This window comes from Haliotis asinina, chromosome 1 (assembly GCF_037392515.1).
Source record: "Haliotis asinina isolate JCU_RB_2024 chromosome 1, JCU_Hal_asi_v2, whole genome shotgun sequence".
In the NCBI taxonomy this organism is placed as follows: Eukaryota; Metazoa; Mollusca; class Gastropoda; order Lepetellida; family Haliotidae; genus Haliotis; species Haliotis asinina.
In genome coordinates, this window is record NC_090280.1 from 88,594,641 (window position 1) to 88,618,418 (window position 23,778).

The window sequence follows — 23,778 nt, forward strand, 5'->3', positions numbered from 1 at the left end:
AGATAATAGTTTTCATCTCTATAGAAATACTGTAATAAAGCCACGGCCATATCATTTTGAGATTTGGTTTACTGAGCCTGCGACTCTCCCCAATCGTAGTGTTACCAAAACAAATGAAAAACAGTGTGGTTTTGTTCTCTTCGTGGACTAGTAAAGGGCCGCGCCAACCAATTTACTGTTGGTAGTATTACTAACACAGTAATTATGCAGTGTCGTTTTGTTCTCTAGTAAAGGGCCGCGCCAACCAATTTACTGTTGCTTGTAACACAGTGTCGTTTGGGGTGCTTTTTTCGTGGACCAGTGAGAGGCCAACAAATTTACTGTTGCTAGTAATACTAACACATTTCTTGTGCAGTGTCGTTTTTTTTCTTTGTGGGCCAGTAAAGGACCAACCAATTTACTGTTGCTAGTAATACTAACACATTAATTTTCCAGTGTCGTTTTGGGTCTTTTTTGTGGGCCAGTAGAGGGCGAACCAATTTACTGTTGCTAGTAATTCTAACACATTAAGTACGAAGTTATAATTAAAGAACGTTTATTATCTTGTTTCATGTTTTCTAAACAACACAAAAGAACGGCAACGAATCCCGAGAGGGATTACAGAAAACAATTATTTACAATTTAAATTTAATTATTTTTGTCATCCTAAATGGTCGGACTTGTATTTTAACATTATTGCCACATTTACCACTCTACTGTGGCCTTCCTAATCCAGGTTACATTGTATATTGAAGGGTGCAGCTCATGTCCTATAGACGGTGATCATGACCATTGTGACGATGTGTACACCCCTCCATCGAGGATACAGATTGACCCGGGAATGTGTGACAAGATAAGCGACCTTCCTACTGAACGTAAGTCAATACTGATCCAACCGTGACACAGACCAATGTCCGCCTCCCATACAAAACGTCCAACTAAAAGACACTTCCGTATGATTAAATGCGTAAATATCAACAATTCATCCAATTGGAACATAAACATTGTACATTTTAATGTACTAACATTCGTTCATATTCGTCCCAGAATTTTCAGGTGAACAATTAACTTGCCTTTGCAGTTGTTTATGATATAGAGATTTCTAAACACGTCATGTCAAAAGGAATGGGAACTCTTTTACGGATATACAACTTCTTTATTCTGACATAGTAGGTATAGGACACTCCATTCTGCTTTTAGCAGAGATAAGTTTTGTAGGTTCTCTTTGTCGTTATTTATTCAAAGCAGGACTTCTTTCGAACCATACACCGTATTCCATTGGTAAAATTACATATTTTCACCTCGGTTACAGAAACCAAACTCTGCAAGAAGTACGAGAAACATCCGGGATACTACGTGTCCTGCTCTAGCCAAGGCATGACCTTCTCCTGCAAGGCCTCTTGCGGGGTCAAGGTCGAAGACGTCGGCAAGAACTTTACAATCAACGACAAGCTGAAGGGCATCATGTCTAATGGACTCCTACTGGGGCTGAACACACCGCATGAGAAACATGAAGATCTTTTAAGCGGGGTTGGGTTCGGAGGAGACCTTTTGAGTTTTGCCAACCATCCACTCACGCCAGAGCACATTAACCCAAATCCTTCAGCGGTCCAAGCTAATAACGCAGGACATGCAACCCCATTTAACCAGAATCTCGTTCCACAAGGAGCATACGATGTGTACCAACCTCTGATAATTCCAAACCAGCAGAACCAACAACAGCCTCACACAAATTTCAACTTTAACCCCCTCCCACAACCTAGCCAATCTGTTCACAACCTCTTCCCAGCGGGGCCTTCCAACTTCCCTGGAACACATTTCTTCCCAAGCAACATCCGACACTCAGCTCCAGTAGCACCAGCAGGTTCTGTACAACACCCTGATCTAGTAGCACCCGTAGTTCCTGTACAACATCCAGCACCCGCAGTTCCTGTACAGCATCCAACACCAGCAGTTCCTGTACAGCATCCAGCACCAGCAGGTCCTTTACAACATCCAGCACCAGCAGGTACTGTACAACATCCAGCACCTGCAGTTCCTGTGCAACACCCTGTTCTAGTAGCACCCGCAGTTCCTGTACAACACCCTGTTCTAGTAGCACCCGCAGTTCCTGTACAACATCCAGCACCCGCAGTTCCTGTACAACACCCTGCTCTAGTAGCACCAGCAGGTCCTGTACAACATCCAGCACCCGCAGCTCCTGTACAACATCCAGCACCAGCAGTTCCTGTACAACACCCAGCTCTAGTAGCATCAGCAGTTCCTGCACAACGTCCTGGGTCCCCATTTCTGTCTTCAAATCTCAATTCCTTAAATCAGCCAGAAAACGTGAATGTTCGGACAGGAAACCCAAATCCAGCTATTTATGTTCCTGGATCTCCTTTCATTCCAACAAATGTCAATACTGGATATCAACCAGTACCCCATTCTATAGCTAATTCCCCGGAAACAAATCCTACTGCTATTGGAACTCTTGTAAATCAGCCAGTTCCCAAAAGTGACGCCAGTGTTCCCCATGCTGGCACTAATGTTCCCCAACCCACTCCAACGCCACCACCACGTGGCCCTGGATCCCCATTCCTCCCTGAAGATCTCAACACAGGATATCAGCCAGCTCCCATTGGTGCTAATGCTCCAAAGTCAAACCCAACGTTACCTCCAAGAGGTGCTGGATCTCCCTTCCTTCCTATAGATCTCAACACCGGATATCAGCCAGCTTCTAAGGCTAGCGATAATGTTCCCCAACCTGGCACTAATGTTCCCCAACCTACTCCAACGCCACCACCACGTGGCCCTGGGTCCCCATTTCTCCCTGAAAATCTCAACACAGGATATCAGCCAGCTCCCAGTGCTGGTGCTAATGCTCCAAAGTCAAACCCAACGTTACCTCCAAGAGGTCCTGGATCTCCCTTCCTTCCTATAGATCTCAACACCGGATATCAGCCAGCTTCTAAGGCAAGCGATAATGTTCCCCAACCTGGCGCTAGTGTTCCCCAACCAAGCCCTACTCCACCTCCACGTGGTCCTGGCTCTCCCTTCCTTCCTACAGATCTCAACACCGGATATCAGCCAGCTTCTAAGGCTAGCGATAATGTTCCCCTGTCTGTCGCTAATGTTCCCCAAACAAACCCTTCACAACCTCAAAGTGGTCCAGGATCCTCCTTCCTTCCAACAGATCTCCATACTGTATATCATCCAACTCACCAAGCCAACGCTAATATTCCTAAATCAACATTTACCACGTTTTCCCCAACTTCAAGTGGCGCTGGATCCCAATTTCTTGCCACCAATTTGGAAGCCGAGTCAGCAATCCCAGTAAACCCAACCCCTCGGCCACCAAAAGTTAATCCTGGTACAGTCGATCCTGCTCTTCAGTCCGATGCTGGATCTGATGATGAGGTCGTTTTGAGCCATCCATCTCCAGCGGCACCAGTTAAAGCTGTCGTCAATGATCATGTTTACGAACCAAGCGCTCAAACGGGGTTTCTTCCAAATGTATTAGTTAACAAAGCATCAATACGTGTAAATACACCTCTCCCTGGCGAGAACCATGCTGACCCCAAATCGCATCTGTCCGAATCAGTACATGGTAATCCATTAAACACTCTCCCAACTCACGTCGTTAGTAATCCTGTTAGTTCCCTCCCAGACCCAAAGAATGTACTGCCACACACCGTCAACAACATTCCTGCTAATGTCCCTAAGTCGAGTTTACCAGCTGTGTCGAATCCCTCAGTCATCAATGTTCTCCCAGCAGCCTCTGCGTCCAATTCTGCCGTCCCCAAATCTTCTGTTCATCAAGATGGCCTCCTCAGCGGACTATCCAACAAAGATAAAGCGTCTTACGTGAGCCTGCCTTCCCTTCCCACCAACATTCATGGCGGCGATACTTCCGATCTTGCTAATGCCCCCTCTTCCGTACCAGCTCCCGGGCCTTCTTCGTATCCTGTTTCCGGTCCAGATTCTCATACTAAGTTCGGTCCTCTTGTTTCAACTCATGTTGATCCTAGCCATGCTGGACAGTCGTATACAGGGTTTTCAGGCTTTGCTCCGTTTCCTGGCCACTCAGACTTCCACAACAATGATATAGCCCACCCTGCATCCCAAGTCCCCACATTGCCAGACCTCCGTCTCCCAAATGTGCCAGCATACAACAGCATCCATGGAAACGCTAAGCCTCAGAATTCCCCTCCCAGTGCTGGACCTAAATCAGGTGGTGATCCATTCTTCGGATTTGGCTTTGGTACCTATGGGGATAACAATGCGTACCAGAACCTTGGTGGCTTTAACAACAACAACAACAACAACTACGGCAGCACGAACAACCACCTTGGACAACTCACAGACCAGCTCCATAAGCAGGTACATTGCAACTGCAAAATATTTAGATTTAACAGGCAACGTATATTCCATGAGATAAAAGACACCTGTATCAGAGGGAACAAGCAAGAATCCAAATCCAGATGTTGTTTCATACCTCATATGAAAACGGAGGAAAGCATGTAATGTATACAGTTCATATTTCGCTTTTGGCACTGTAAGGAGAAACATATCTACGTACACATTTCGTTTAAAAACGGTCCTCCTAATATATTGCTTGCCGTAAAAGGCAACTAAATGGATCCAGTGGTCAGACTCGATGACTTAGTTGACACATGTCATCAGTTCCTAATTGCATAGATCTATGGTCATGATGTAGATCACTGTATTGTCTCGTCCAGACCGCTACCATATAGTTTATTGCCGAGTGCGACATTAACAACAAACAAAAGCGATGGGTGAACGTTGACTTGTCTTTCCCTTATGCAGAACATATACAATGTAATGTGCAACACAACCTTCTCGAGTAACATCATGCTCTTCATACTTTCTGTGACTTCGTTTTGACACATCAGTATAGCAAAACAACAAATTTTAAACTAAGTAAACATATGACATGGCACTTCAGAACACCCTCTTATTATTTCATTAGTTCTTTCAAACTTCCTATGGCTATCGGAGTGGCATGCATCTTGTAATTCTATTGTCATACCTCCCTGACATCAGACACGTGCATTGTTTGATATATATACAATTGTACGTCTTTCAGATGAATGACCTCAAGGATACCTCAGCGTCTGGAGCCAAAAGTCTCGGAACGTCCAGCTCCACCAACACCGGCAAGACCTCCTCCTCCTCCAACATAAACTCCTACAACACCGCCTCCAGCAACGCCGACTCCACCTCAGGCGGCAGCTCGACTCACGACCTTGGATCAACTAACAATGCCGGTGAGTCACTATGCAAGTGCTGCTTGCCACACTTGGGGTATTGTCGTATAGTGCATTTCGGATTGAATGACGACATTTCTGGACAGAAATAGTGAGGGCAAAAAATATCTGTTTTATGATATGTTATTGGGACTAGAATTGAGTAGGTGATATATGGCATAAGGAGCTATGGGACAAATGGATCTCGACTAACGGACAAAAAGCAAGGATAAACCCACATTTGATGGTGGTTAAGAAATGAAATGTTAAAAATTACACTTTTTCCAAAAGGGATTACAGTTTCGTCCTGGATCTCAGGAGTTTAGTAAATAACGTTCATTAATATTTTGTAGAAAACAGTTTTAAAGTGTTTACAAACTTAAAAGTTGACATTCTGATAACGATTACAAACTTCTTGTTACAGTTTTTATGCTTCAGCTTAGGCATTACAATTTTGACAGAAACAATCCGATACATTTGGGGGGAAGAAAACCAGTGGGACTTCATCCATCTGAACCACTTAATTAATTCTAGACTTGCTTCGTCTGGGGGTGTGGCACTACAGTAGGTTGAAACTGAAAGACCGGTGATGGTCCAGCATACATTAAGCACGTTCACGTTACCTTTAGGGGCAAAATTGCATCTCAAATTATCTGGCAAATTGTTTAGTTCACCGTGGAGTGAAGTAAATATGTTTCTATTGTTCTTCCCGAGGCCATAGGTCTTGTGCGAAGATCATACGTGTTATGGATCATGCTTTCCATTACCCTAGGTTAGTAGCAGTTGTTGTCAGTGCAAAAAGAGATAAAAAGAAGTGTAAACAATACAAACAGGAATATTTCCATTTTCAAAGGTCACGACATGACCAACGGCAATGACCTTTTTGCTGGCTTTGGTAACATGTTTAGTGGCCAAGGTGGATCCACATCAGGTAACCATGGCAACGGTAAGTGTCAGTAATAATTGAGAGCATTCACGCCTGTATTGCGGCGCTTTGTAACAAATCAATAACACCTTTGCAGATAAAAAGTATTTTACCCCGCTTATATCGGTATCGTAGCGAGTGCTTTACCCACTAGACTAACCTACTCTATCCTGTGTAGTGACACATGTACCATTAACTGCGAACATCATAAGCCATAGTCAGACAAGTATGGGTGAGTGAGTGAGTTTAGTTTTACACTCAACAATATTCCAGCTATATGGCGACGGTCTGTAAATAATCGAGTCTGCACCAGACAATCCAGTGACCAACAACATAAACATCGATCTGCGCAATTGGGAACCGATGACATGTGTCAACCAAGTCAGGGAGCATGAAAACGCGATCCCGTTAGTCGCTTCTTACGACAAGCATAGTCGCCTTTTATGGCAAGCATGGGTTACTGAATGCCTATTCTACCCCGGGACCTTCACGAGTATAGTAAGTATGGGTGCACGTCCCTCTCAACAATGTTTCAGTTATATCACGACGGGATAATCAAGAAGTGGACTTCACACAATGTTCAGATGCGGACTCGAACCGAGGTCTTTGTCGTGATGAGCTACCCCCACCGTCCAGCTTGTTGTAGAATTTGACCTGAGTGTGCATTACACGTATTTTTGAAATTTATGTTTGTTATGCAATCGATTGTAGCAGAAAATCACAAACAGTCATATACCTGACTACTCCGCCCTTAATTAATCATTTAAACTACAAAACTAACCAGGAAGTTATAGGGGCATTATCTGTTCGAGCAGTTTCCTCAAGATGGCTTGACTATCACAGCGTCCATAAAGTATTGAAGCGGACGTAGCATATTACCTGTGCAACCTGACTGAGTTTCCAACACCATTCCAGTGCTGGATCCGACTCAGAGGTCCGATTCACAATCACGATCACCATAAACATCGCCACCATCATCTCCGTATTCATCAAACCCCCTTTGGTTCCACCCTGTTGCAGCCTGCAGGACAATGACTGAATGAGTTTATTTTTTACGCCGCTATCAGCAATATTCCAGCTACATTGCGGCAGTCTGTAACTTTAGGACAGCCATGTCCAACATAAAGCACATTTCTTCGTGCCTTACACTCATTTATCCGGCATCTATTCATTGGTCTTAAAGGTAGGGTGGTTTCGTTCAGATAAACGGAGTTGTATAAGGTCGATCTTTGATGTAGTTTAACATCACAGTTTCTGGCATTGATAATCAACCAACATTACAATCCATTTTTAACTTTATTTTCCTTCAAGACTAATTTTACACTAACATTAACCTTCAGTTATACACTTTGTTGTACACGCGTATTATATGTACAATATCTGTGGTATTAAAACAATAGCTACATTTTTTTCCGATCATTCGGCTTTTATTGAGGCTATATTTCATCCTCTGTCCATTGCAACTCAGTCATCGCAACGAAGGGGAGACAACTAATACTCACCGTCTTAATGATGATTACTTTGACACATTTTTAGATATCAGTTACAAATCGTTCTTGTCTCTGTATTTCGAATTATTGACAATGGACTTTAGAGACAGTGTTGTTTAACAAGGTCGTATATTTATAGCTCCTATATTACATAACTGATTACTTGAGGACAGAATTCCTGAAAGTCTTATGGTCATATTTTGTTTGGGGTTTCTTAATCGTATAGCTAAGGGTGACAGACAGAATAGTCTCGTTTATATGTTATACATAGTATATCTGTACTGTTGTTGGTTTAGTTTGAAACAGATAACGACGAATGTGTATATTAACAAGACGATTTGGTCTGTTTGTATATTCCAAGTGATTTTGACAGGTTTCCATGCCAACCCGGTATCTCACACCATGTTTAACCAGCTGAGCAACCACCAGGGTTATTTCCAGGGATTCCAGCCATTCAACAACTTCAGGGCTCCACAGAAAACAGGTGCAGCATTTCTTCGGTTCAATCTGTATTACAGTACTTAAGGTGTGTGTGGGTGTGTGTGGGTGTGTGTGTGGGGGGGGTGGGGGGGTGGGGGTGGATGTGTCGGTGTGTGTGTGTGTGTCAGTGTCAGTGTGTGTGTGTCTGTGTGTGTGTCTGTGTCTGTGTGTGTCTGTTTGTTTGTTGTTGTTTTTTTATTGTTTGTTGGTATAACGCCGCACAAAGCAATTTCCCAGTTATATGACGACGGTGTCTACATAATCGAGTCTGGGACAGACAGTGCAGTGATCAACATCATCTTCTCGAGTCCAGAATCTCTATACACATTTGGGAACCGATGAGATTTGTCAACAAATTCAGCGAGCCAGAGCACCTGATTCGATCAGTCACCGCTTGTGATAAGCATGGGTTGCTGAATATCAATTATTCTAATCCGGGTGTTTACGGGTCAAGGTTTGATCTGCACAACTGAGATCAAATTACACGTGTGAACCAAGTCTGCGAGACTGATCCCCCAATCCCGTTAGTCACCTCTTACAACCAGCAAGGGTTGCTGAAGCTAAAGGTGTGAGAGAGTGAGTTGTGTTTGGGGCCGGCACGTGATAGGCGTCCTATTGCAGCAGTTTGCTCATCAACTCACTTTTATATTTTATCTCCTCAGAAAACAAACAACCAGCCTCCAAGAACAACATCTTCAGTAACGGCCTTTTCGACTTCATGGGCCGCCGCCGTTAGAAGAAACAGCAAAACTCCAAACTGCATAAACGCAATGACGAAATGGACTAAAGAATTTCAACATTTATGTGTCCGATTCACCTGTCTACTATGTAAACTGCACATGTGTGTAGGAGTAGCCAATCTTACATCCTAAAGCATTAGGGGTGTACTTTCTTTTGTACCTTAGTACATGTACATGTATATTATATCAATCGAAGAATAATATCTGATATTTGAATGTTTCAACGTACAGGCAATACGGTTCAAATAATCTGGCATCAAATGTAATAGAATAGCTTCATTTCCTACAACTCCCATCAAGGTAAACGTTTTGGTGATTACCCTGGAACTGGAAGTGGCGCCGTCATTGCTTCCTGTTGTATGTAGACCCTGATGATATGAGGTGATAAATGGTCGTTACGTTATAAATGACCTTATAAATACTCGGGCCCTTTATATATTACTATATAAATAGTCGTGACGTAATAAATTAACTTATGAATAGTCGTGACGTAATAAATGACGTTATAAATAGCCGTGGCGTTCGGTGCACGTCATTTCCAGGCCGAACCAATCGAGTAAGTGGTTCAAGGGCCTATGTCATGATAGAATATAGCGATTAAGAACCCAAAGTTGGCGAGGATGAAGAACTATTTAACAGTTTAACAGGTGGACATGTTCCCTAATTATTTTAAAGACACAATGAGTTGCTTCCCTCATATGTCAGGATACGCTGGTTGTTGCAGATGTATGATCCTTGGCCCACTGGATTTCCTCCCACCTTTAATGCATTGTGATATGATTGAAATATTGTCAAAGTACTGTGAACCTGGAACTAAGTGTGATGCTGTGAAATAAACTACTTACCAACAATCCACTTTTGTTTTCCTTTATACTTAGACTTGGTTGTTCTACACAACTACAGTGCATACAAGATGCGAGTTCATCAAAATTAATGTTTTCTTGACTTTCTTCACAAAGAGTGATAATATTTTATGTGCGCTTCAGTTACAAATTAATAATATGTATGTGTATTTTACGCATTGTTAACATTTGGATCCAATTTCAAGATGGCCCTGACATTCAAGACATCGCTGTTCGTGGTGTGTCTAAGACCGAAAACTAGACTCTAGAAACCAAACACATCTCGTTATTCAGGTAATCACACTACTAAGTCTGCTGAAGTGTCTTTGTAAAACACCACATGCCACTCAGCACCAAATGGTGATTTGGTGGCTGGCCAATACGACACCATGATGAATGTCACATGTGTATCCCTATGTATTGTTCGGACAGGGCCAATCAAATTATTACATTCGATGAATCTATACAGTCAAACAAAAGAAACTGGACAGTAGAAAGACTGCGGTTTGGGATTATCTCCAAAACAACACAACGCTAACGATTTGAGAAAAAGTTGACTGCACGCCACAAACTTTGTGTTACTAAGACGCCGTATTTTGGAAAACTTATTTCCCCTGAACCGGGTGTCTACTAGTATTTACTTTTGTTTAGATTCATCGGGATGTCCATCACCGGATCGTCTTGCCCATGCATGGTAACTTGCAGACTGTCATCATGTATTTGTGAAAATAAAGCAGCGTTAAACAGGCGTAGGCACAATTACTTAAAAAAACCCGGACGTATGCATAATTTTTGCTCGCATTTTTCTTTCCTAATTCTTGTCGAAAATACCTAAACTATAGTCTAAACATAAAGCTTTGTAACCTATCTGTCTTACACGAAACAATTGGCTTGCTACGTGCCTGTTAAAAAACAAACCAAGAAATCTTCAGTAAAACAATCTCATCCTTTTGCAACACCATTTCTCCTCCTGTTAAAGGCTGTAAAATAAATACTAAGCACTATTCAATTCAGGCGTCGAGTGTTCTAATAGAAGACTTCCTTACGCTCTCGATTTTCTCACGGGGCAACATAATATTCTATTTTCCGTTCAAGCTCTCCCATCTCCTGAACCTCATCTACAAACATCTGGAAACCAGTGGTACATACGTTAGAATCCTCTTCGCGGACTTCTCATCTGCTTTTAACACTATTCAACCCCATTTGCTTCTGTCAAAACTTTCGAATTTGTGTGTAAACAGTAACTTAGTCAAATGGATAAACGCCTTTATGATTGACAGACCTCAGTGTGTTACTGTGAACGGAATGAAGTCTTCCACTGCCAACCTGTCTACTGGAGCACCACAAGGATGTGTTTTATCACCCATTCTGTTTATAATTTACACCAACGATTGTGTTACTAAAACAACAAACTTGTTTTAACATCAGAGTTGCTGATGATGCAGCTATTGTTTCACTTCTTAAATCTGCTGACCTTGACTACAGAAATGAAGTATCTAACTTTACAAATTGGTGTAAAGACAACTTTTTGATCTTAAATACTAAGAAAACAAAAGAAATGATTATTGATTTCAGAAAAACTTGTGATCCTTTGGCCCAGATTTCAATCAACAACGAAGATATTGAAATTGTAAACACATACAAGTAGTTGGGCACTGTCCTTGATTCAAGATTATCCTGGAATGATAACGCTGATTATGTTTACAAGAAAGGTCAGCGGCGGTTGTACTTCCTTCGTCGTTTAAACACTTTTAGAATTGATTGTTCACTCATGGTTCTTTTCTACAAAACCTTTATACAAAGTATTTTAATTTTCAATCTTCTTTGTTGGTTTGGTAACCTGTCTGTTCAAAACAAAGCTAAACTCAACAAAATTGTTGACACAGCACGCAAAATCATTGGTTCAGAATCAGTAACTCCTATCGGCCAAATTTACGAGCAGCAAATTGTTAAAAAAAAGTGCAGAAAATTGTAAATGACAGCTCTCACATTATCTATTATGATTTTGAATTTCTTCCATCAGGACGCCGTCTGCGCATGCCGGCAGCCAGAACAAACAGGTTCCGTCATTCTTTTGTACCAGCTGGTATTCGCTATTTTAACAACAGTTAATATTTTTTATAACATTTTTACCATCTTATCCCATGAGGCTTCTTTTTTACAAACTGTTTTCACCTTTTATCGCAGCATGTTAGTCCTATCTTACTGCAACATCTTAGTGCTCTTTATATGGTATTTATCTATATGTGCATGATTTTAGCGTCCTTGTAAAGTACGTTGTGATTCAGTGTTTTGTTTACGATGTAAACAAAATTTCCCACGGGATAATAAAGTATTATCTTATCTTATCTTATCTTATCTCGGATCAAACGGCCCGTTGTTTTAATCCCATATAGCCGGACGCGATGATTTTATGGCCGCTTCTTCACAGTTCTGAGTGAGGTAATTTTGTATCAGGGGAGGTAACCATTACCGTAATGATATTACCTCCCTTTACCCCAAATCCCCCAGTTGCTGACATAACACTGGCGGTGCTAAAATCTGTGGGATTTCAATCACCTGACTGCTGACAGGAGTTCGCAATCAGCATCACTTCTTTGTGGTCTTTGGAAGAAAGCATATTGTGATATCAGCCACGGCCAGTCTGTGGTGGTAATGTGTACTGGCTAGTCCAACGCAGGTCAGGCAGGTGTAAACAACAGATCATAATCCTTCTCATGATTCTGCTTCTTTGTTTTAAATTGGGTACACGTGAACTAATACAGAGTGTCCCCTTTTGTCTGGTTAAACCTCTCTCTCTCTCTCTCTCTCTCTCTCTCTCTCTCTCTCTCTCTCTCTCTCTCTCTCTCTCTCTCTCTCTCTCTCTCTCTCTCTCTCTCTCTCTCTCTCTCTCTCTGTGTGTGTGTGTGTGTGTGTGTGTGTGTGTGTAATATTACAATTGCAGAAAAGAAATTCAGTTCTGTTAATGAATTGTCATAATTCACTCGTGCAGGACAAATTTTATGCCTCATGACTCCTGATCTAATTTTATGTCAGATTTTTCATTGGTATTTACAACATTTTCAAGATTTTGTTCACCCTGGCACGAAGCATACAGGGGAAAAAAATCAAATCACACTCCAACTGGATTTTGCTTATTTAGTACCATTTGACATGTGTTTCAAAACAAACTTGAATGCTTCATTATTAAACTCTTACAACTGCAGCCCATGGAAACATAAGTACAAAAATAAAAAGGTTGTTTTGCCAATCAAATGACATAAAATAGCTACATCGCTGTATGTTCATAACTAAATGTGCAGGTGTTTGTGTGTTTGCACATTGAAACTTATTCATTCACAACATAATAACTGCAGGCAACAATAGCAAAACAGTCACATTTTCAGTACAGTAAACAATGCAGGTGTGTTGAATAAATATACATTCTCGTCCCTATATAACAGTGGATTAAACAAAAATATAGAACCCCAGACTTGGTACTACTTGTTATTACTGATAATGGGTGATATTTTTCTCCTGTAGTAAGCCAACTGCTTCAGGAAGACTCCATGGCGGATGTACTGAAAATAGAGAAGTGGAATTCCGACAATGACGGAGAACTCACTGCGGCCAACATGAAGAAGAAGCTGAAATCTCAAGGCTACAACTGCATCCAGTACACGTTCACCCCTGGGACAGACTTCCCTGACCACACTCATGCAGTGTCCAAGAAGGACTCTATCACCAGTGGCCAGTTCCAGTTCACTATGTATGGACAGACTGTTATTCTACAGCCAGGTGACATGATCGATGTGCCGGCCAATACGGTGCATAACGCCTGTGTTGTTGGCTCCAAACCTGTGGTATTCTTCGATGCTACTAAATAACTGAATGCTGCTTGTTTAAACCTAAAGGTTTATGTGATGAAAATGCAGCCAATGAAAAAATCCTTTGTTTTATGAAAAAAAGTGGTTGTTTTGATTGTATTTTTTAAAGCTGATTTGATTACACAAATTTGCGGAAAGTTTAAAGCCTATTCCAGTGTCCGATATTATGACATTGCTTGAGCAAGGATTTGGAAAGGCAGCGGCCGTGTGCCATTGTGCACATCAGAATAAAAACTGGCCTATTACTGTTTTGATATTTTCTATTGATACAAGGGCAGTGATCCATTCTAAATTCAGAAAACAGCTAATAATCCTAAAAATGACCCATTGTCAAAGTTCTCTGTCACAGTCCCTGCTTGAGTATTGACCACTCTCACGGATTCATCTTAAACTGATGTTTGAAGTTCAGGATGACTTTTGCCGTGACTATGTTGCCTATGACTATTATTCAGATGGACCCGTGAAGGTCCCGGGGTAGAATAGGCCTTCAGCAACCCATGCTTGCCATAAAAGGCGACTATGCTTGTCGTAATAGGCGACTAACAATATCGGGTGACTAGCTGACTTGGTTGACACATGTCATCGGTTCCCAATTGCGCAGATCGATGCTCATGCTGTTGATCACTGGATTGTCTAGTCCAGACTCGATTATTTACAGACCGTCGCCATATAGCTGGAATATTGCTAAGTGCGACGTAAAAGTACACTCACTCACTCACTATTTTTCCGATCACCATCCAACCATGTGTCTCAGACACATTTCTTTGGTGTGAGCCCTGATTCCTGCACTTCGTTTTATAAAGCAGTTTTGTTTATGTTGAAAAACAAAACCAATGTGCAGGCTAAGGAGAAGCATTATTTACACGGAAAATGTATGATCCAGTTTTGATCACTGTGAACATTCTGAAAACAAACTGGGAGGAGCCGGTGACTGAGTTGCTGCTAGCATTAGTAATCCGATCAAAGTACCCTGAAACCTGTCTATACCCTCACTCAATGGGACTGAAGAATTAATCCGGTTTACACAACGTACCAGATTGTAGAGCTGATGATAAATGTACAAGCCACGGACTGTACTGAGATTTTGACTGTACTGAGATTTTATACAAGTGTCGACAACTTGCCGGATTGGACAGATGCCGGTTTTGACAGCTTCCACTGTATGTCTGTTACAAAAAGTAACAAAATCATGTTAGTGTTAAAATATACTGCTAGCCATTCTGTTAAAACATCTTGTCATTCTAAGGGATAGGTTTCTTATGTCAGTAAGATGAGACTACTTGATATGTCTGGTAACCGGCACGTCTGACAAATGGGATGTCTAACATATGGGAGTAAACCCCACACACACACCTTAAAACGGCGTTACATCTTCATTTACCCCCTTGTGCTGCTGTAGTAATTAACGAAACAAAGACATGTTTTAAAAATTGATTCATTAATGCCATCTGTCCAAATCCTTCGCATTATGGTCCTCTTTCCACACACTAGGTTTAGACTAGTGAGCTTAATATTCATTCGCAAACTTAAAAGACCTTAGTTTAAAAAACTGTGTTTCATATACAATGTTCTGTATCTACGCGTATTTTGTACATGTAAACATCAGCCGGGAAGTAATGGATAATGTAAAAATGACATATTCGTAGATGCCCTCAAATGCAGTCAAACCTGTTTTTGCCGTATTTCTTATACAATATGAAAAATAATATAATAATATGTATCTTGGCACAAACATCTGCTGGGAAATGAACGGTAATGTTACAATGACTAATGCCTGGCCTGTATTAACCGTTCCTCATGTACAATATGAACAGTGTTATGTAGCTATGCATACTTATGTGTCATGTAAACATCTCCTTGGAAATATAACTGTAATAATAGAACAGAACAAAAAACTTTTAACAGTGATATGATTTGCATTTTGTGTATGAAAATGAAAACGCTATAATCATGTCAGTAAATAAAATACATATATACTCATCTGCAAATTTTAATAATCTCATCTCGTAGCCTGTGCAGACAAAGGAAGTATCATTTTCCTCCTGTTAGTCGGGGAGATACTCTGAAATGTCACACCAAAAGCAGACTGCCTCCTTGCAATAGCACGGTTATGAAACACGGTGGTGAGAAAAGATATCCGGTACCGGAAGTCAGCAAGCAACAGACAATACACAGAGAGCCATTACTTCCTTCTCCGTGTCCTGTGTTCATTTTCACTGTCGGGTTTTATTTGCACTTTGCACTCGATTAGTCAGTCATGGCCACTGCAGTATCTAAACTGACGGCCAAAAGAAACTGTACCACTTTTAAATGAAATTGCGAAAATATGAAAGGACAAGTTTCAAACTAAGTCAAGTGCAGGATTGGCACCCGAACAATCGGTCGGCCGTGGTTTGCACATGTCCACGTTGATTGTACGTTTGGTTGTTCCCGGTATTGTGATTAAGCTGATGCAACGTTACAGAGAAACCGGGGGCTCCTCTCACGAAGAACCTTTACTAAGGTTAACCTTAACTCCCACTATTTAACATTACACTAAGGCTACCTTAGTGACTTACGATCATCTTAGACTATATAACGGGGAGTGGGAACGGGGAAGGAACACCAGACCTCCGTCAGCAAACTCGACCAGACATCGGCCACCTCTGAACACATTCTCAAGAACCCTGGACATTCAATTCGATGGGAGGACACTAGGATACTATCTACCAACAACAAGAACTGGCACCTAAGGAAACTGCAAGAGGCCATCGAGATCCGGAGACAGAAACCAGCAATCAACCGTGACCAAGGAGTGTACCTACCAAGTGCCTGGGACTTATTGATAAATTAATCTCATCTATCTGTCTACATTCTATCTATGTAATTCATGTATAGCCAATCTACCCATGTACATCCTTATCTACTTATGTTTGTACATCATCACCCTCATGTAAACATGCTCATCAACCCTCATGTAGTCATGTACATCATCCTTAATCCCCAATCATGTGTTATGTAAACATCATCCTATCATGCGTAATGTATCACCATTGGCTTCCATCCTTATCCCCCAATCATGTACATCGTCCTTATCCCCTATCTGTGTTATGTAAACATATCCTATCATCTGTATGTATTACCTTTGGCTTCCATCATTGTTATCATAACTGTCGGCTTCCTATCAGTGCTTGTTTATACTGGCTTCCAGCTTTCGTTAATTCATTCCACTTGTTACTTTGTTATTGTTTTACCTGTACATATATAATATAGCTCTGTACCCCATTCTCAGTCACCTGATGAAGGAGTAAGCATTAACTCCGAAACGTTGTGTTCTCATATAAAGAAGTTGATATCCATAAAATCTTCATTCTTCTGCGAGACAGGTTCAAATCCTCCTCCAAATCAATACGGAATTCAGGCGAAGGACAAATGTCAGAATTTGTTCACGTACAGTGCGTAATCGTCTTAAATCGGCTGGTCTAAAAAGCCGCCGTCCATTGGTTGTAATCAACATGACTGAGCAACACAAGCGCTTGAGACTGCAGTGGGCACGGAACCATGGAGGAAGAACCGTACGTCAATGGAGAAACACCATGTTTAGTGATGAGAGCAGGTACACACTAGACCATAATGACGGTCGAATTCGAGTTTGGAGACGCGTTGGGGAACGTTACAGTGCCCGCACCATCACACAGCATGATCGTTATGGAGGAGGCTCTGTTATGGTGTGGGGTGGGTTTACCTTTAACCACAAAACAGATCTTGTGCGTGTTGATGGCAGGATAACAAGTGTACGATATCGTGACGAGATCTTGAATCCGATTGTGATCCCTTTTGCGGATACAGCAGGTCGAATGTTCGAGTTCCAGCATGACAAAGCCCGCCCTCACATCGCTCATGTTTGTCGGGACAGACTGAGGGTTGCAGGTGTCCAGGTGTTGCAATGACCGGTTAAAAGTCCTGACCTTAACCCTTCGAACATCTTTAGGATGTTCTTGGTCGCAATGTTTGGGACAGACCTGAGCAACCCAACAATTTGGACCAACTTTTCGTGGCTCTCCAGGAAGAATGGCGTAGAATTCCGATTGGAACCATCCGTGCACTCATTCGCAGCATGCCAAGACGATGCCGAGCAGTTCTCCGGAGACATGGGGGACACACCCGATATTGATTTTCATCACTTGACATAAGCCTTTTCATCTGTATGAACTTTTCTCTTAATGATTCAAAGTCACAGCTATTTCATGTGTTCCCTTAAATTTTTCCATGAGTATATAATTAGTACCATGAGGGAAATGTAACCCGGTTTGGGGGGTAACGAGAGGATGCTTTACCCGCTAGGGTACCCAACCGCCCCGTATAATTCACAAAGTGTTGCTGATGATTGTCATAATTGTCATACCTGTGTCGTATACACCAGGTCACAGAACTAACACCAGGTCGTTATACCCGTCAGTTCGTTACAAACGTTTTCTGTACAGAAACAAGCTCGTTACCATGTGGCAGAAAGTGTGTCAAAATCAAATAATCTGATATTCATGCCTTAGCCTCTCACTACGCGAGATAGCATAGCTGTTTTGTTGTTTCATTCATTCGTTCGTTCGTTCGTTCGTTCATTCATTTTGCTGTTTATTATTCATTATTATGATGACCTATATTAAGACCTTAAAACAATATATACCCAATACGGCTCATGCCAGTCTAGAATATGTGACAAGTCTATATTTCCACATTTTCATGAAAATTAGAAGGAAGACCCTGGGCTTCTTTTTGATAAATGTATTTTATGAATATTCTTTAGCAGCCGTTTGGGCTTTTTTGTTTGTTGTTGTCGTCTTTTTTCAGTGTGTTCATTTTAGAGGGGGTGGTAGGGTAGCATAATGTTCAAAGCGTTCGCTCGTCGCCCTCCTGGCCCGGGTTCGATTCCCCACATCGGCACAACATGTGAAGCCCATTTCTTGTGTCCCCTGCAGTGATATTACTGGAATGTATAACTAAATTCACTCACTCATTTTAGAGGCAATTTGATGATTCATGCCGTTGAGGACTGATGACACACCACCAACCCAGTCCTTGAGCTGACTTCCGTCCATGACGTCGCCATGTATTCCACGGTAATAGGATTTTAGCTCTGGTATCCCCTCGGCGGCGATCAGGCTGTTTGATTTGGACGACATTCAATGCATCACTAAAAACACGATGTCACTATACGGAAAGTTACCGCCAAGTATAATCCGATTATTGCATTAAACCAACCCCCTAGTGAGGATGTAAGTAGGTCTAGATAATGTCCATTGATTAGCCGCCACGGGGAGTGCAGAATACAGTTTCCATACGCGTTTATATATCCGCTGACCAGGGTCATAATTCTGGAACGCTTTAACATTGCAATAGGGTGTAGACAAGAAGAAGAAGAAGAGGAAAAAGAAGAAGAAGAGTGAGTTTAGGTTTACGCCGCACTCAGCAATATTCCAGCTATATGGCGACGGTCTGTAAATAATCGAGTCTGCACCAGATAATCCAGTGACCAACAACATAAACACCGATCTGCGCAATTGGGAACCGATGACATGCGTCAACCCAGTCACCGAGTCTGACCACCCGATCCCTTTAGTCGCCTCTTACGACAAGCGTAGTCGCCTTTTATGGCAAGCATGGGTTGCTGAATACCTATTCTACCCCGGGACCTTCACGATGAGAAGAAAAGAGGAGGAGAGGGGGCATGATGATAATGATGAACCAATAACCAGAGGAACTAACAATAATGTACCAGAGACGATATATCAGTATAATGCCTCTGAATGTACCAAAAATTACTATGGCAACTAGCTATAACATACTGATGACCACGACAATGAACTCTGATCCATCTGTAACCATGGCAACTAACTATGTAGGATACTGATGACCATAAAAATAACTCTGATCTATCAATAACCATGGCAACTAACTAGAACATACTGATGACCTCAAAAAATAACTCTGATCCATCAATAACCATGGCAACTAACTATATAACATACTGGTGACCATAACTATTAACTCTGATCTATTATTAACCATGGTAACTAACTAGAACATACTGATGACCACGACAATTAACTAGAATCTATCAACAACCATGGCAACTAACTACATAAGATACTCGTGACCACGACAATTAACTCTTATCTATCAATACCCATGGCAACTAACTATAACATACTGATGACCACAAAAAATAACTCTGATCTATCAATAACCATGGCAATTTAGTATAAAACATACTGATGACCACAAAAAATAACTCTGATCTATCAATAACCATGGCAACTAGCTGTAACTTACTGATGACCACGACAATTAACTCGAATCTATCAATAACCATGGCAACTAACTACATAAGATACTCGTGACCACAAAAAGTAACTCTGATCTATCAATAACCATAGTAACTAACTGTAACATACAGATGACCACGACAATTAACTCTGATCTATCAATAACCATGGCAACTAACTAGAACATACATGTAGTCCTAAGAATTCTTAACTTTTACCGTAGCCAGTGTGTTAAAAATGGGCTTAAGAAGTTCGTAGGGCTACGAACGTTTCGAGAATAGCTAGCCTGATAACCAGGACAATTAACTCTCATCTATCAAAAACATGGCAAGTAACTGTAACATTTCAACCAATAACTATGACAACCAAGTATAACTAACAACACTGGCAATTATCTCTAAAAATTACCAGGGCAATTAACTGGAATCTATCAAAAACCATGGCACCTAACTGTAATGTACCTATGACCATGCCACTTAACTTTAATCTACCTATAACTATGGCAACCAACTGTAATCGACCAATAGCCATGCATGGAAGCCGAGCATAATCTATCAATAACCATGGCAACTGAAATATTTTCAAACTGCGTATTTATTTTCAAGTCACGTTTGTTTTAAAACCCCTAAAGCGGTGCAGTGAATGAGTGAATGAGTTTATTTTTACGCCGCTTTTAGCAATATTCCAGCACTATCAGACCGGAAACATCAGAAATGGCCGGGCTTCACACCCCGAAAATAGAAATATAAGATTGTTTATCAATCATTCTAAGATGCTTCGGTGAAAGATCAAAGGCGCCGACAATACTTCATCAGACGATAATGTGCACTTTTTGCATTACGTCACAGTCTGTTGACGTCGCTGCGCCATTCCAGTCGGCCCCCTCGTAATCGAACGCGAGTGTCCTCGTGCTTTAACTATAATAGTTCAGGGCGAAAGTGTGCTTTATTACACTATACATGGTGGTAGAACGAACTGTATTTCTTAAGTAACGTAATGTCAGTGCGACATGCCACGTGGACAGGATTCTCGTCAAGACGACCATCAAAACACCACTTCCTGAAACACCACTACACGTGACATTCCAGTAACCCTGACAAAAATGCCTTGGAGGTTTATTGTTTTGTAATAACACTGTCAGCAGGCCAGTGACCCGTGGTCAGTAGACATTCCTCAGGTCTCCGCCATTGCCCAGCTGGACACATGGCAATATCACATGACCAAACATACCTGATGCCGAGCGTGTATAGGAGAGGAACTAAGTTTGCTTCACAGGTATATCGTGTTCCAATTAAACTTTCACTGAAATGTAGCTTAATGATGCATCACGCTGATGGATTTACTTAATTCGAGATCTCTTGCAAGCATTACAAGGTCCACCGATATACGATTCTATAATTAAACAGTATGCCATGTTACGTACAGCATATGCTCATGAAATCTTCCATGTAGTCTGATGCCGCTGACGATATGATTACAATCAACATATATAACGCCTTCGACCCTCTCAACGGAATAAATAAAAATTGAAAAGGATTTATTAAAATTTACCACTAGTTACATTTGACCTGCTCTTAGATGTTCACGTACTTACTGTTGAATGGAATTACACGTATAGTAGTGTATAGTTGGCGAGACCCTGCCGTTATAAATGGAATGACTGACCTTATTTGGCCACACAGACCACATTGATCACTCATACAGTGTGAGACAATCGCTAAAAATAAGGTTATTACACAACACATAAGTCGTATACACATCTGACAAATCTATTTTTATGGTAGACTCATAAGGAGCAGATTAATTTAATCAAGCTTTATATAATAATAAAATCCAGAATTAAATGTTTCTTCTTGCTTCAAATAAATGCACCTAAAATAGGCGTATATTGAAAAAAAGAAACATTAAAACATCATTTTTTGTGACAGAGAGTTCATGGGCTCGAACCGTCGTTTCGTCTGACGCTTTCTCAGTTAGTCAAGGATCTTGCATAATTATCTCCCTTGCAATATGCACTGAATCATCTGGGATGAGAAGGTGCGGTTTAACCAACACGTGATCGATTTTAGTATGCACTGTTCCAATTAAGCACACAGCAGTTTTGCTGGTGCGAGAAATACAAGTTTATTTGTCCATTTAACAAATACGCTGTGTCAAAACATCAAAATACACAAAAGAAATTTGACATTCCTCGAGCCTCGCGTAAACTTCGTTTTCCATTTTTGGAGATTTTACGATACCGGAAGTGCATTCACCCTGGACGCATGCGCTCACACACCTTCCTGTTCCGCGTGGGAAGCCGTAGGGCGTTTTGACTTCCACCCCTGTGAGCAGAACAACAAAAAGTGACTGGAAAACAGTAAATACACAAGGTAAAGAAGTTTAAGATTGTGATCATTTGCAACACACATGCGTTGACATACTGGATATGTATTTAATAATGAACCTTTCCACGCTTTGGTGTTAATGTTCAACGGTGTCAAACCGGCGTCTCGTTTACTTCACGATATCGAATACAGACGTCTGATTCAATCTGGGTTCGCGGGTGAGTCAACACTATACTGCACATCAGCATATTATAAGATATCGATTACTTTTGCAGATGTTTATGAGGAAGAGTAAATTTCGGCATGTTTTTGGACAAGGCTTAAAAAGAGACCAGTGTTATGACAATATCAGAATAACGAAGAGTTCCTGGGACTCTCGATACTGCGATGTCAATCCAAAGTATGTAGCTGTCATTACTGAAGCTGCCGGTGGAGGTTCGTTCCTTGTGTTGCCACTTTCAAAGGTACGTGTTTAGTTCTTTCCTGTTACATTGCATGGCTGTTATATTAGGGCGTCATCGTAAATACTTCCTCGTCCAAGCACCAAATCCATATTTATATTCGATCTTCGCCAAACCAAATTGAGATAATAATACTATTATCGTGTTTTGAATCATTTCCTTTTATCAGTGCTTTTCCTGTTTCAAAAGCATGTGGTGTCATTATACCATGGCTCTTTTAACAGATTTGAGTAAAGAGTAAAGATTTGAGTGTTGACATGACACCTCGCATGGAAATTCAAATCTGAGCTTATCTACATCATCATGATACTTCCATGATGATATTTCTCTATGTTAGAAGTTTATGAACATGCATGTGTGAACTATCATAGATGATGGTTATAGTTAATGTAGATAGAGAGTTCATGGCATGGTTTAGAATTAATCCTTGGTCACCTACTCAGGGACAGTTAAAATGCAGCTAAGATATTAATGAGATAATATAATTGTTAAAGCACCGTAATTCACACATTAGCGGTTTTGGGAAGTAACAAAGTATTTTCTTGGGCCAGACAACATTTTTGTCACCATAGATACAGTCAGATCTATTAATTCACGGTAGGCAAGTCATAGTGACATTAATCAAGTATCTATACACTTTTAAGTCTCAACCTGCAAATGATTTATTCTCCGTAGTAGTAGTTTTTATGTCAGACTTTACAAATTTGGAATAATCATTACAATGATTTCTGTACTATACTAGATGCTTTGTGGCATAGGTGTACTGAGTGCTAATCACAGAGAAGCATTGGTTCTGGAACCAAGTGACAAAACAGGAACAAGTTCTTTTTACTTTTGAACTGACCACTCATTCTCTTAAGACTAGGCAACAGTGGGTCATGCTTGTGTATTGGTATCAGGAAGGGCAGAGGTTATTTGCTTAGGGCACATGTTCTGTTCAATATTTTGTTCTCACGTTATTTTCCTGACAGCAGAGATCAGCATTGTATGAATGAAAATCCACTTACAGAGCTTATACTTGTGTGGACATAATCTTAATTCAGTGTTAAAAAATATTTATTATTTTCAAAGATTCATCACTTAAATAGTCAGTGACTGTAACCATTCACCCATAGTC

General features: G+C 41.1%; 1 protein-coding gene and 1 long non-coding RNA gene across 4 annotated transcripts in view; both read left to right on the plus strand.

Annotated features, from left to right (window-relative positions):
* Nucleotides 1–12,184: 12,184 nt before the first annotated feature.
* On the plus strand, nucleotides 12,185–15,549 carry LOC137299145 (uncharacterized). The gene is made up of 2 exons (XR_010957786.1): nucleotides 12,185–12,385; nucleotides 13,228–15,549. It is a non-coding gene; the product is annotated as an uncharacterized lncRNA (long non-coding RNA).
* Nucleotides 15,550–21,883: 6,334 nt separating this feature from the next.
* The window catches only part of LOC137299150 (coronin-1C-like), a 40,505-nt gene continuing 38,610 nt past the window's right edge, over nucleotides 21,884–23,778 (plus strand). For 2 of the 3 annotated variants that reach the window (XM_067831701.1, XM_067831709.1), the window contains exons 1-2: nucleotides 22,133–22,245; nucleotides 22,476–22,664. In XM_067831701.1, the coding sequence (XP_067687802.1) occupies nucleotides 22,476–22,664 (189 nt within the window). In that variant the 5' untranslated portion in view covers nucleotides 22,133–22,245. Of the gene's footprint in view, nucleotides 22,246–22,475; nucleotides 22,665–23,778 lie in introns of all 3 variants that reach the window. The other variant, XM_067831717.1, reaches the window with a different exon arrangement.